We start from the raw sequence: 13,142 nt of genomic DNA, 5'->3' as shown, positions 1-13,142 counted from the left end.
ATTGTACCACCTAATTGTCTAAAAACATACACTTACAAATATGAAAAAGAAATAAGTAAACCTACCTTTATTACAGAATGGGTAATTGTAGATTAATGTTTTAAAGTTGGAGGAATTATCAATCTAAATTTAAAAAAAAAATAAACTTTCAACCAAGGATACCTACAAATGTGACTTCAAAGTCAGAAAGTTAAAGTGCTAACAAATATAGGCAAGTCATTTAAAGAGGAAATTTAAAATCATTTCAACTTTTGTAGAAGCAGATCTGGCTACTCAGTGCTAACCAGAAACAACCTTTTAGTTATAATTGCCCTTATCCCATTGTAACCATGTTGATCAGAAACAGCATTTCTTTGTACCTGAAATGAGTCTTAACCACATCTGTCTTTTCCAACAGGCAAGAGAATCTGACCGGTTGCATCAACGAGCATGTAAGTCTATTTATCTTCCTTTTAGTTTTCTTATGCTTAAAAAAAAAAAAAAAAAAATGATGGTAGTAGCTCTGAAGTTCTTCTTCAAAGGTGGGGCATGTACAGGGAAACAAAACAAAACACCTTAGCTGGCTATCCCAGATATTAGGATTGATGAAAATGTTTGCTGAATGATCCATGACCCCTCTAAAGGGCTAATGATGAAAAATGCTATCCATACTCAGAAAAAGAAGTGGCTGTGTCTGAATATAAATTCTCTTTTAAAGAGAAAGAATTTTCATTGAAGAAATGGGTTTAACTAGATGGCTATTGAATCTATTGCAAATATAAAACCCAATATTGTCTTTAGAGAGGTTTTAAGAGGCAAAAATGTCGTTTTTTCTACATTTTAGTAATGTAAATCTATATAAAATTATAAAAAAATAAAAGTGTGCACCAGAAAAAAAAAAAAAAAAAGTTGAGTGGATTCTGATAGGTTTTGTGCCCAAATTGCCTTTGTTTCAAATTTACCTTCGATCTGCATTAAAGAAAGACCCTGCCCTATTCCCTGTTCCCACAGCAAGGGCATTGCCAGATATAGAGGACTGGAGTAAGGGAGGGAGAATTGGTCTTTGCCAAAAGGGCAGACTAATATAGAACATTAAAATAGGCATTGGAAGATCTAGTTTGGACTCCCAGATCTACAATTCATGGTCACCATAAGTAAATTATAAAACTTTCTGAACCTTTTTCTCCTTATCTATAAGGCAACCTAGTTAGAAAGCAAGGTGATACAAAGATCCACAGACTTGAGGAATCACAGGTCTTGGATTCACTTATTACCTGTTTTGAGTTTAGACAAAGCACTTAAACTCTCTCTGTACTTTAGACTTTATAATATGAAGAGGTTGGGCTAGATGGTCTCTAAGGGTCCCTTCTAACTTTAAATCTGTGACTGTTGAGAAAGTGGTCCTTACAGTATGGTCAGAGAATTCCTGAAGCCCTTTCAGGGTATCTACCAAGTTAAAAGAATTTTCATAAGAATGCTAAAATATTTTAATTTCAAACATTTTACATATATATATGTATATGTATATGTATATGTATATGTATATGTATATGTATATGTATATGTATAAAACACATAAACAGAAACTGGGGGGGGGAGGAGACCTCAATAATCTTTATGAGTGCAAAAATATCCTGAGACTAAAAAAAATTGAAAAACAAAACACTAAGTAATCTCTAAGGTCTCTAATAGCTCCAAGTCCTAGATTGGTTAAGCTTTGCCTGAGGGCTCTTTTGTAAAAAAGGGTAGAGATTTGCAAGTTGAGTGACCTCTCAGATAATAGAAAAGAGATCACCAAAAGTAAAAGAAGGGGGGGGGGGGGGGTAATGGTGGTCTTGCTTCTAATGAATCAAGAATACTTTCTCTTTCTAGTGGTGTGGACCCCTAGCATTCAGGTAAAACCTAAGAACCCCTTCTCAGAATAATGCTTTTAAATACAAAGAGTAAGATTACAAAAGTTATCAATGAACTTTTTTTAAAATTATAAAGAACTGAACTAGGTCATCCATGCCATAATGCCTAGAATTAAGGGGATTACAGGGATAACAACAGAGGGAAACTATTAACTTCTCTGAGAATCAACAGGTACAGACCCTTGGAATTCATTATTGCCTCAAATATACTGCTCCAAGATTATCCAGCAAGTTGTCCAATCATTTTTCAATACTGTTTGACTCTTGGTGACCCCATTTGGAGTTTTCTTGGCAAAGATACTAGAATGGTTTCCATTTCCTTCTCTAGCTCATTTGAATAGATAAGGAAACAAACAAATAGGCCTAAGGTCACACGGCTAGGAAGTATCTGAGATCAGATTTGAATTCAAGATATATCCTGACTCCAAGCCCAGTGCTCTATCCATAATACTACTTAGCTGCCCTACCCAACCACAATGGAATAGAATTTAATCAAATGCTACCCAATACTCTCCAAAATACAAAATAGAATATCCTCCTATCATCACAATTCCATAGCACAGCTACAATGGATTACTGTTAGCCTAAGGCAAACCAAGATATGTATAAATTATGTTTTGTCTTCTATTGCAGATACACCACCCAGGTCTAATGCAGATAAGCCAAGAGCTCACTTGACAGGTAATTTTTCTTCACTGACAATAATTCATTCCCTAAGAAACAATCAAGTGAGCTAATGGTCAGAGAGAGGAAGTTTTGGTATTATGACTTGAATGCTTCCTGTGATTGGAAGGATATGGTTTTCTTTGAGGGTTTGAGAATAGAAGCCAGGTTTCAGAACTATGATATGTCATCAGTGAAAGAGTCCCTTCTATAAGGATATTTCTCTCTCTAAATGGAAATATGCAGCTATTCTGCAACTTATAGGTGTAAGCCTGTTGCCTGGGACATTGAGGGTAATGATTTGCCAGAGCCATATAGCCAGTATCGAAGAATTGGAAGGGACCTACCTATCTCATCTAACCATCCCCTCCACAGGGGATAGGAAGGAATCTTCTCTGCAACATATGGTCTTTGATGTTCACAGCAAAAAAAAAAAACAATAAAAAAAACCTTTTAATTGACCACAAATATTTCAATTTTGCAAAAAGAACTCAGAGGATTCTTCTTAGTATATGAGGGCAGAACAAGAAAGCATGTTTCCTGCCTTCTAGTTTCCTCTCTCACCAGGCTGCCTTCCATATGGAATAAATTAGGACAGAAAAACTAGACATGCCCTGAAATGACCCTAATATTTCATTTTAAGGATTTCCCAAAGTTCTAGGGTATAAAATGATTGTCTTCAAACTGGAAATCACATTTATTTAAAAAAAATTTCTTTCAAGACTGTTATTTCCAGTTCTTCTTTCTATGAGTGAACAAGAAAAAAAAGTGTTACATGAAAAAAACCTTAGCATTTAAATTCTCAGGACTTACTTTCAGAAGATTACTATTAAATATTATTATTATGACTACCAAATGAAGAAGGGCAGAGGAATTTCCTGAGGGATTGAAGGTTATGGTTTTCCTGTCCAATTTCAAGAAGTGAAAGGAAAAAGCTTAAACAGTAGCCTTGGTTCCACTAAGTACCACTCCACAAAGATCAGAAACACAGCTTCTCTTCCTCAGCATTTAGCACAAGATTCTATGTACAGTAGAGAAATACATATCTAGTGAACTGGGAGAGAAAATCAAAATAACCTTGTTCCATACACACACACACACACACACACACACACACACGAAACAAGCTTTTTCTCAGACATAAAAAAATCAAGATTATTGAAGCATACATAGTGCCTGCCCTTATTGTGTTCTCCAATAAAAGACACCAAATTTTATCCCAAGCTTAAAAGGATATTTCTTCTAAGTCCTTCATTCTTGCTAAGATATGAGGGTATATCCATCTTAGTGAAAAATCATTCATTTCAATATAATAATTAACCTTTATATAATGCTAATATAGAATATAACTAGAGTTTGTATTATGCTTACAATATGCCAACCTGAATGCTTTACAATTATTATTTCATCTAATCCTCATGATAACCTTAAGAGGTGGGTGCTGTTATTATCCCCATTTTACAGTGGAGGAAATTGGGATAGAGACTTGCTTAGGGTCACACAGATAATAAGTGCCTGAGGCTGAATTTGAACTAGTCTTCCTAATTCCAAGCTTAGTCCTAGATGTTGCAATATGTTAATAAACTACAATTTCAGATGCTTGAATAATGCTTCTACACACACACATTTCAAATCACTATAATTTAGCCAAAAATCTTCAAGAATTGCTATAGTTTAAAAGTCATCATCCTGCATCTTGGTGACAAGTCTTTCCAAACTAAACTGTTCCTCAGACAACAAATCAAAGATCCGTTCCCATACTCAAAAATACTCCCATACATACAAGTCTTTAATACTTAGAAGAAAGGATCTGCTGTAGCATACACATCACAATTATGAATACAAACTTCAAGACCACAATGAGGCATTACTGACCAGTGAGAAATCCTTTACTTTCACATCAATAAACTGTCATTCCACAGACCTCAGATGCAGAGCATTAAAAATAATAATAATAATAATAACACAACAAAAGTTTTAAGTCTAAGCAAAATAAGCAAAAAAAAATTTAACATTTTTATTCCATGTGGATTTGAGATTATAAGTATTATTTGATGATATATAAATAAAAATCATTTCTTTTTATTGAATTAATGTTATATCGAAATGATTGTGGCAACAGCTCTAAGTCTAGTAAGTTTATTAGTTGAATCTTTAAAAGATATTTTGACATCTATTTTTGTAACATGAAGATGTCATCATGGTGATTCATGAAAGATGGAAAATTTCTGATACATACTTCAAAATAGTAGGTCACATCTCGTTGCCATTCTTTTATTATTTGCACTTACATTTAACACCTAGTTATTTGGTATCTGCTACATTTTTTGTAGCCTGCAAGGATGTGTTACACAGTTACTTCCATTCCCTTATATAATATATATTGATCTCCAGAGTTCTGAGCTCCTTAAAAATAACACTTCTTTAGTATCTGGTAGTGAAAATCTGCTTCTAAATTACCATCGTAAACAATTCTCTTTTCAGAAACATATCTGCATCTCTCTGTCAACTATTTCACTCTTCTTTGTCAACATATATTTGATTGGGTTCAATTGAGGACATACCATCTAGGAAAGGATTTTTGATAACACTTAAAAGTTTAGCTTTTTCATCATCTTCATAGGTAACTACTTCTGGTTACATTCGATAAATTCAATGTTGTATACCAGTTATCAGCATTTGTTATTGCTTGATGAAATGATGTTTGTCTATCCATTCTAAAAGTATTTCCATAGGTTTTGGACCTGTTAATCATGAGCTCTAAGAATTCCTCTTCTACCTTTTGTGTATGAATTAATCATTATTTCACAGCTGAGCTGCCTTACAACAATGAGCTCTGTTTTATTAATATTGTATGAGCTTTTATTAGAATATTTTCCAATATTCATTTTATAGTTATTATTGATTTTATAGTTCAGAAGATATGCATTAAGACTGATATTGTCTAAGTATTCATTGTTTTCAATATAATCTTTCAATTTATAATGAAGGAAGAAAGTATAATACCAGAGAAATTATGGCAAGACAAAGATTGTTTTTTTAATCTTTTAATGTGGAGATTTTAGATTAGCCAACTAAAAGGGGACTCTTGTCCAAAGCATTTCCGTCCTGAGGAAATGAGGCAGAGAACTTATTTAAGATTTTAGCTAACTAGGGTTGGCAAACAGAATACATACATAGTATACAATCTCATAGGGGAAACAAAGGCAGATAAGGAGGGTTAGGACACTGGGTGGACGGACAAGCCATAATTCAAGAAAGGATCATAACTTAATCCTGACAGGTTTGGGGTCAAGATAAGAAGATTGAGAGCCAGAGACAGCCTGGTAAGGGGTAATACTCAAACAGAGGAGGAATTATCCTAGCAAAAATCAAGATAATGCACCAGTGATACAATGGAATATAAAGGTGATTGGAGCTCCAAGGTTTTTCCTGACTCAGTTCTCCCAGTCCTAATGGCAGGAAAGTGAAGTGGCTATGTTCCAGTGCCTAACAAAAGGAAATAAGAATTTATTAAGTGACTGCTAAACTTAACCTTTCCACATCATAGTAGTTAGAAGTAAGGTACCTTGGCATTATGGAAAATCCACATAAAAATTTTTTGTTCATACAAGACAAGAAATATGAATTTTTTTTCTTTCATAGGGTGTTTACTGTTTCTTGTGAGATTTGAGTTGATAACATACAATACTATGCATATATTCTATGCATTTCTGAGTTTCTAAACTTTTTCTGAGCCATTCGCTAGCATTCATATGTCATCTGAAGTTTCTGCAAAACTCCAAAAAAATTCCTATTTAATTTCTTATGCTTATCTGTGATATACCAAAATTATAATGGGAAAAGTTACAATGTAGAAGGGATAACAGTATATACCAGGTATAAGTAAGTGCTTTAAAAATATGGTCTCTGTTCACAACAACCCTGGGAGGGAGTTACTATTATTGACCCCAGTTTACATTTGAGAAAATTGAGAGAAACAAAAATTCAATGATTTGTCCAAGACAGAATCATGTAGTTGGTAAATATTTGAATCTGGATTTCAAGTCCTGCCTTTGGACCCAAAGCTCTATCATTGTGCCACGTATCATGTCGGATGATAGTGATGATAATGATAATGACTGTAGTTTTCCAAAAATGTAATGATAGGTAATTATAATAACCAAGGCTGGTGGTAGAGAAAAGGCAAAAAGTTATACCTCCCTTCCTTCTTTGTAGTTTTGGGAGATTTGGGTGTGGAATACTGGATTTACTTTCAGACATGGTAGCAATGTTGGTTGGATTTGTTTAATTGCTCTTTTCACTTTCTTTTGTTTTTATTTTTTGTTTCAAGGGATGAATTCCTAGATGTGACAGAGAGAGAGATATTTTAAAATGTAGTATGAAATCAAAATATATCACTTAAAAATGGAGGGGAAGTAAAGTTACATGGAAAGAAAGGCTTTGTCCTTAATGACTTTCCATCTCTTTTACATGAGTAAAGTAATTTTTTTGTTTCTCTTTAGCTGTTCGACAGAAATCTGTGACTCCCATGAAAGATTCATGGCCGGCTCTTCAGTGGGAACATAAACTTGGCTCCGCTTTCATCAAAAATCAAATGAACTACACCAACAAGTTCCTGGTTATTCCAGAGTCAGGAGACTACTTTGTTTATTCACAAGTCACTTTCCGAGGCAGCATGCCAGAGTGTGGTAAAATCAACCAGAAGAATCGATCTAACAAACCCGATTACATTACCCAGGTCATCACCAGAGTCACTGACAGATATCCAGAGCCAACCCAGCTTCTAACAGGAACCAAATCAATCTGTGAGATAGGTAGCACCTGGTTTACTCCTATTTACCTAGGAGCTGTTTTTTCTATGCAGGAGGGGGATAAATTGATGGTGAATGTCAGTGACATCTCTCTTGTGGATTATACCAAAGAAGATAAAACATTCTTTGGAGCTTTCCTGTTATAAGGATCAAGCAAGCTGTCACTGTAAAAGGATACTATTTTCACTAAATATTTCCAGTCTCTAATTTTAATCATTTGTATGTACTTAAACCAGAAAATTCCATAAGAGGGAGGAGGAAAAAGGGGAGGAAAATTCCATTAAGTCAGTAGTTTAGGTGGGAAGTTCTGAGTAGAAAAAGCACTTTATAATATTCTTAGAATATGAGAATTCTAAACAAGATAGCAAGAGAAAGTATTATGGGACATTGGACTTTAAACATAGAAGAGATCATAAAACAAAGAATGTCAGAATTTGAAGAAACCTTAGAACACAGAATTTTAGAGATACAAGGAAACTTAAAATGCAGAATGTCAGAGGAGCTTTAGACAATAAAATGTTAGAACATAGAAAATCAGAGACAGAAAAGACTATTTTATAAATTATCTAATCCAATTCTCCTTTTTTGTTAGTGGGGAAACTGTGTCCAAAAAAAAGGAAATGACTCATTTAAAGTCACACAGTTAATAGAGAAACAGTATTACTACTTGAATAGTCCCTGAGCACAGAAGTAGTTTACTAGAGAAGGAAATAAGAACTTATACAGCACCTCTGTGTTCTGGTTACTATGCAAATACGATCTTATTTGATCCTTACAGCAACCCTGGGACAGATATGCTATTATTATTCCCGTTTTTCAGTTGAGGAAAAAGGCAAACAGAGGTTAAATTATTTGCCCACCATCACATAACTACGAAGTGTTGGAGGACAGATTTGAATTCAGTTTTTCTTGACTCTTAACACAGTACTTTATTCACCATATCACCTAACTACCTACTAAACAGAAGAACAAGAAGAGAGTTTATTAAGAGAGATGATTTCTTGTATGCTCTCTCTATCTCCTATCTCTCTAAAATAAATAGGAGTGAACAAAGGTGTTTGATATAAAAGATAAAACACCTGATTTAGAGTCAAATGTAAAATGAAGATGTTGGCCTATAATGTCCCTTTTAGATCTAACTTTATGGTTGAAGAACCTAGGATCCCTTCAACTCTAAATTCTATGACCCCCTGATCTTTAAAAAAATAGTTTTCCTTGATGTTCTACTATAGTTTTATCGTTAATAATTCAAGTTATTTCTTTCAACTCCATTATGTAAATCACCATGAATTTTCTCAAAATTTGGATTGGGTGACCTATGGCAATCACAGAGTCTTCTTCTCAACTAAACTTTGAGATTTCTTTAATCTCCATTTACCACCTTGGTTCCAAAAGTGAAAAAGCAAGATAACATTCATCAGGAATTCTACCAACAGGGATTTTTCTCATGCCAGAAGTGGAATTTATGCAAGGTGACATTTTCTCAATATGGACATGCACACACACATAATGATTGAATCAAACAGTGGACAACTTCAATCAAAATTAAGAAGAAACCCCTTCAGAGTACAGAAAAGGGTGTTTGCTATGATGGAAAATTAACTTAGCCTTCAATGCCAAAAAACATCAGCTCACTAAATCCATACCTTCCACCAGTTCTAAGAGATAAAGAAATGGCATCTAGATTTGTTGCTCAAGATGGCAACTTCTTACATCTCTCAAAGATGGTGGGAACATTAAAAATCTCCAGATTGTAAACATCAATGTTCACATTTTTCTCATTCCAGCTAGATATAATTAGCCTTCATTACCTGGAAGTTCATAGAAGATTTGTAATCTTATAATCAGAAAATGTGTGGCCAATCTTCAAACCTGAAAAAATTCAAAATGGAAGCTAGATCTACTTTGGGGCTGGATCTGGGTTGGTTTCTTTGTTTAAATTTGTTTGTATTTATTTTATAATCATTGTAAGAGAAGATAAGGTGTTGTGGAGTGAGAGGAAGAATTTATAATCTTCAACAATTATGATTAGGAACCCCGTGATAATGAAAGAATTTCCCTTAAAGGAAAGATTAAAGAGCAGAATTCAAAGTTGGAGAGACTCTTAGGAGTCATTGTCAAATCCCTTCATCTTATATTAGGAAAACCAAAGTGAAAAGTTGTTATAGTGTGTTTTTAGAGTCAGCCAAGGTAGTATGTGGTAGGACCAAGCACCCAGATCTTCCAAATGCAGAGCCAAAGCACTTTTATCTACACTATAGAGCTGGAAATAGAGAAATACTTACTTATTTACATGTGTTGTTTCTTACTCCCCATCCTCACCATAACATTTTATTATCTTTGATACGCCAAGCCTCCTTGACGATCTCTCATGGATGAGTCCTAATACAAGGAAATTGTTGAACTGAATTGAGGGAGAGGTTGGCAAGTGCAAATTACCAACCACAGAGATTTTATTGAAGATGAAAATGCAATTTTAGACTCCTATTTGTGAAGCTATTAAGTTAAATGTCCTTTCTGTATTACAAACATCATCTCCAATATGGACTTAACTTCATAAAATAATGCAGACAGACTAGGTCAAGGAGTTCACCACTTGGAGCTACAGACTTAAGATTTCAAGGGATGAAGGAAGTTGGGAAAAACAATGCATTTTGAATTTCACTAACTTCTAACTGGAATTTAGCATTTCCTTCAATTCTTTAAAAACATAATTCTGAGAAGTCCACAGTCTTCATCAGATTGACATAGAGGTCTTTGACACCAAATAAACTTAAGGACCTTTGGATTAAGTGATTTCAATGGTTTCTTCCAACATTAAATCCTTTGAGCCTCTGATTCTCTTACCATGTGTCCTGATCTCTCTTGATTGAAATGATATGGAAGGCCTCTTTAAGAAGAAAAAATCTTCCCAAAATCTTATGGGGAAATCTTCACAAAAGAGAACTAAAAATCAGGGGCCCTTATATTCATTTGCTCTTTTACATCAAGTTTTACTGAATGGATCAAGCTAAAAAAAAAAAAAAAAAAAAAAAAAAAATCTTGTCTGGACATGGGTGTTTACAATAGTAGGACTTTCCTATCACACATTAGGAAATGAGGCTCTGAAAAACCCTTATTTTAATTTATTGTGTGTTGGTTGTAAGTTTAAGTTATCTCCCCGACCCATCTTTCATAGAAAGATGGAACCTCATGTGGCTTTTTTGGCATCTAGCTAAACTCAGGTATTTAACAGTCATTTCATATTTGCATAAGATCCATTTATCAGTACATAAATATATCTGTCTTGTATGTACAAATAATGATGAGTATTCTACTGTTTTAATGTGGTACAGGACATTTTGCAGGTGAAAAGAAGTTGGTTTCTTTTCTACTCAAGCATTTATTAAGCATCCACTACGTGCCAAGCACTATGCTAAGTGCTAGAAATAAAAAGAAAGGCAAAAAAACAGTCTGTTCTCCAGGTGTTCACATGAAAATAATCATTCAAAAATAAGATATATACAGAATATATAAGAAAATTTCAGATAGAAGGCACTAAGATTAAGGAGGACTGGGACTGGCTTTTTTTATAAGGTGAGACTTTATCTTACATTTGAAGGAAGCCAGGAAACAGAGATGAAGGAGAAAGTTCCAAACATAGGAGCATGTAACATCTGTCAAAAAAAAAAAAAAAAGTAATGAATAAATCTTAGGATAGGAGATTCAATCAAAGGGATACTCAGGCATAGATTTAGGAAATGGATTTGATTCTGCCACTAATGAACAAAATATATCTATTCATACAGATATATATATATATATATATAGATAACTATATAGATATATTCATGGAAATATATAAAAGTATGGGCACACCTATTCCTTTATATATATTATATATATTTAATATATGTAAATAAACATATTTACCTATAAATCTGTGTATATACACAAACATAAATATACAGATATATAGATAAATATATATATGTATATAAACACATAAACACATATTAAATTGTCTTTAGAAACTTAAAACTTCAGGTGTTTTGGCTCCTACCTGTGATATTGTATGTGTTGTTAATAAAAGGTAAAGGAAACTCCTATCAAAAGAGATCAACCACTCAGGGGTAACTGGGTAGTATAGAGAATAGAATACCAGCCTCAGAGTCAGGAGAACCTGAGTTCAAATCCAAACTGAAACACTTATTTGCTGTGTAACTCTGGGCAAAACAAGGCACAGATTGCCTCAAAAACTCATTTAAAAAATTTTTTTGATGCCTCAAAACAGTCACCCCAACACTTCATGCACCTTCTAATCTTGGAAAATTGTCAAGGAAAATGGAGAGATTAAATAATTTACTGATGCTAAGCAGGATTGAGCCTTGGCCTTCCTAACTATAAGGCCCTCTATTCACTACTCCAGGCTGCCTGTTCTGACTTTAGTTCAAATTGCTTTTACTACTTGGGCGTAGGAGTAGTTCACTTTGCTGGTTCTGGGGATGCAAAAACAAAACAAAAACTTATTCTCATCTATGGATGCCCAGGCATTACTCTACCCATTTTGAATTCCCAAAGATTCAAAACACAGTGTAATCTGTCTATCTACATCTCTTCCTTACTCAGATTCCTAGAAGGTTACAGCTAGGAGAAATCTTGAGATGTAAAAATCACAGAATTTTATGATCCAGAATATTAGAGCTAAAGAGAGGTCTTAGAACATAAAATGAAAGAGTTATAGAGCCTCAGAGTTCATCCTAGTCTGATATAAGCCCACCTGCAGATAAAGAAACAGAGGATAAGAACAAAAGTGATTTGGTCAACATTTGATAGCTGATGGAGCTCAGAGTTGAAAGTAAGAAATATATCTCTTGACTCCTAACCTAGTGGTTTTCTCACTCTACTTATCCAATTGATTGAAGTCATTGAAAACATAGCTATTCTCATTTTTGCTATAAAATGTATAAAGATTAAGGTAATACATGAGATCAAATAGTTTTCATGATAAACTATGTGTTTTTATTGGTTTTATGTTTTATGTTAAAACGTCACATACCCAATGTAAAATGCATTTAACATCTGATGGATCTGTACCTGACTGGTATTGTTTCCATATCTTTGTGTACTACTGTACTAATGTTAATTAAAATAAATGTAACATTATGTTTAATTGATAGTATGAATTTTTTTAATGGCATTGAAACCAATGAACTATTTCCTGTTTAATAATGATATTTTTTGTCTGTAGTTCTATGGAGTTTTAATGAAACATGAGAATCTATTAGCAATTGCAATATTGGATCTCAAGATTGATTAATTATGACACCAAAAGCTATATCAACCCAGACAAAGCATAATGATCATGATAAGAAAGAATAATTAGGAATTAGTAGCTAATCATTTCTACTCTCTACTTTTACACAATGATAGTATATCAAAGAATATAAAGTCAGTTTTTGGAAAAATAGACAAGTTCTCAGCAACCATGTAAAAATTACCCCAAGTCATTAATAATTTGAGAAATGCAAGTTAAAACAACTCCAAGGCATCATCTCACACCTATCAGATTGACTAAGATGATAAAGGAGAGGAAAAAGCAATTTTTCAAGGGATTGTAGGATGGGAGGCATACCCATATGCTTTTGAGGTAATTTAACCAATCTGGAAAACAATTTTGAACTATCCCTATGAAGTCACTGTTTGATCCAGTCATACTAGTATAGTCCCAATGAGGTCATGGACAGAGGAGAAAGGGACCCATATGTTCAAAAATATTTATAACTGCATTTTT

The 13,142-nt window shown here is 33.8% G+C and overlaps 1 protein-coding gene and 1 long non-coding RNA gene across 4 annotated transcripts in view; one reads left to right on the top strand and one right to left on the bottom strand.

Annotated features, from left to right (window-relative positions):
* Positions 1-9,463, top strand: part of TNFSF15 (TNF superfamily member 15) — a 29,658-nt gene extending 20,195 nt beyond the window's left edge. Inside the window, exons 2-4 of the mRNA XM_074292898.1 lie at positions 398-431; positions 2,526-2,573; positions 7,061-9,463. Of these exons, the coding sequence (XP_074148999.1) occupies positions 398-431; positions 2,526-2,573; positions 7,061-7,515 (537 nt within the window). The 3' untranslated portion in view covers positions 7,516-9,463. The remainder of the gene's footprint in view (positions 1-397; positions 432-2,525; positions 2,574-7,060) is intronic.
* The window catches only part of LOC141557359 (uncharacterized), a 343,673-nt gene that overhangs the window by 274,297 nt on the left and 56,234 nt on the right, over positions 1-13,142 (bottom strand). For all 3 annotated transcript variants that reach the window (XR_012486769.1, XR_012486771.1, XR_012486770.1), the window contains exon 2: positions 10,963-11,025. This is a non-coding gene — a long non-coding RNA (uncharacterized LOC141557359). The remainder of the gene's footprint in view (positions 1-10,962; positions 11,026-13,142) is intronic.

The sequence above is a fragment of the Sminthopsis crassicaudata genome, chromosome 2, assembly GCF_048593235.1.
Source record: "Sminthopsis crassicaudata isolate SCR6 chromosome 2, ASM4859323v1, whole genome shotgun sequence".
Taxonomy (NCBI): domain Eukaryota; kingdom Metazoa; phylum Chordata; class Mammalia; order Dasyuromorphia; family Dasyuridae; genus Sminthopsis; species Sminthopsis crassicaudata.
The sequence above is the reverse complement of the archived record's forward strand: the minus strand, read 5'-3'. Positions and strand labels throughout refer to the sequence as shown.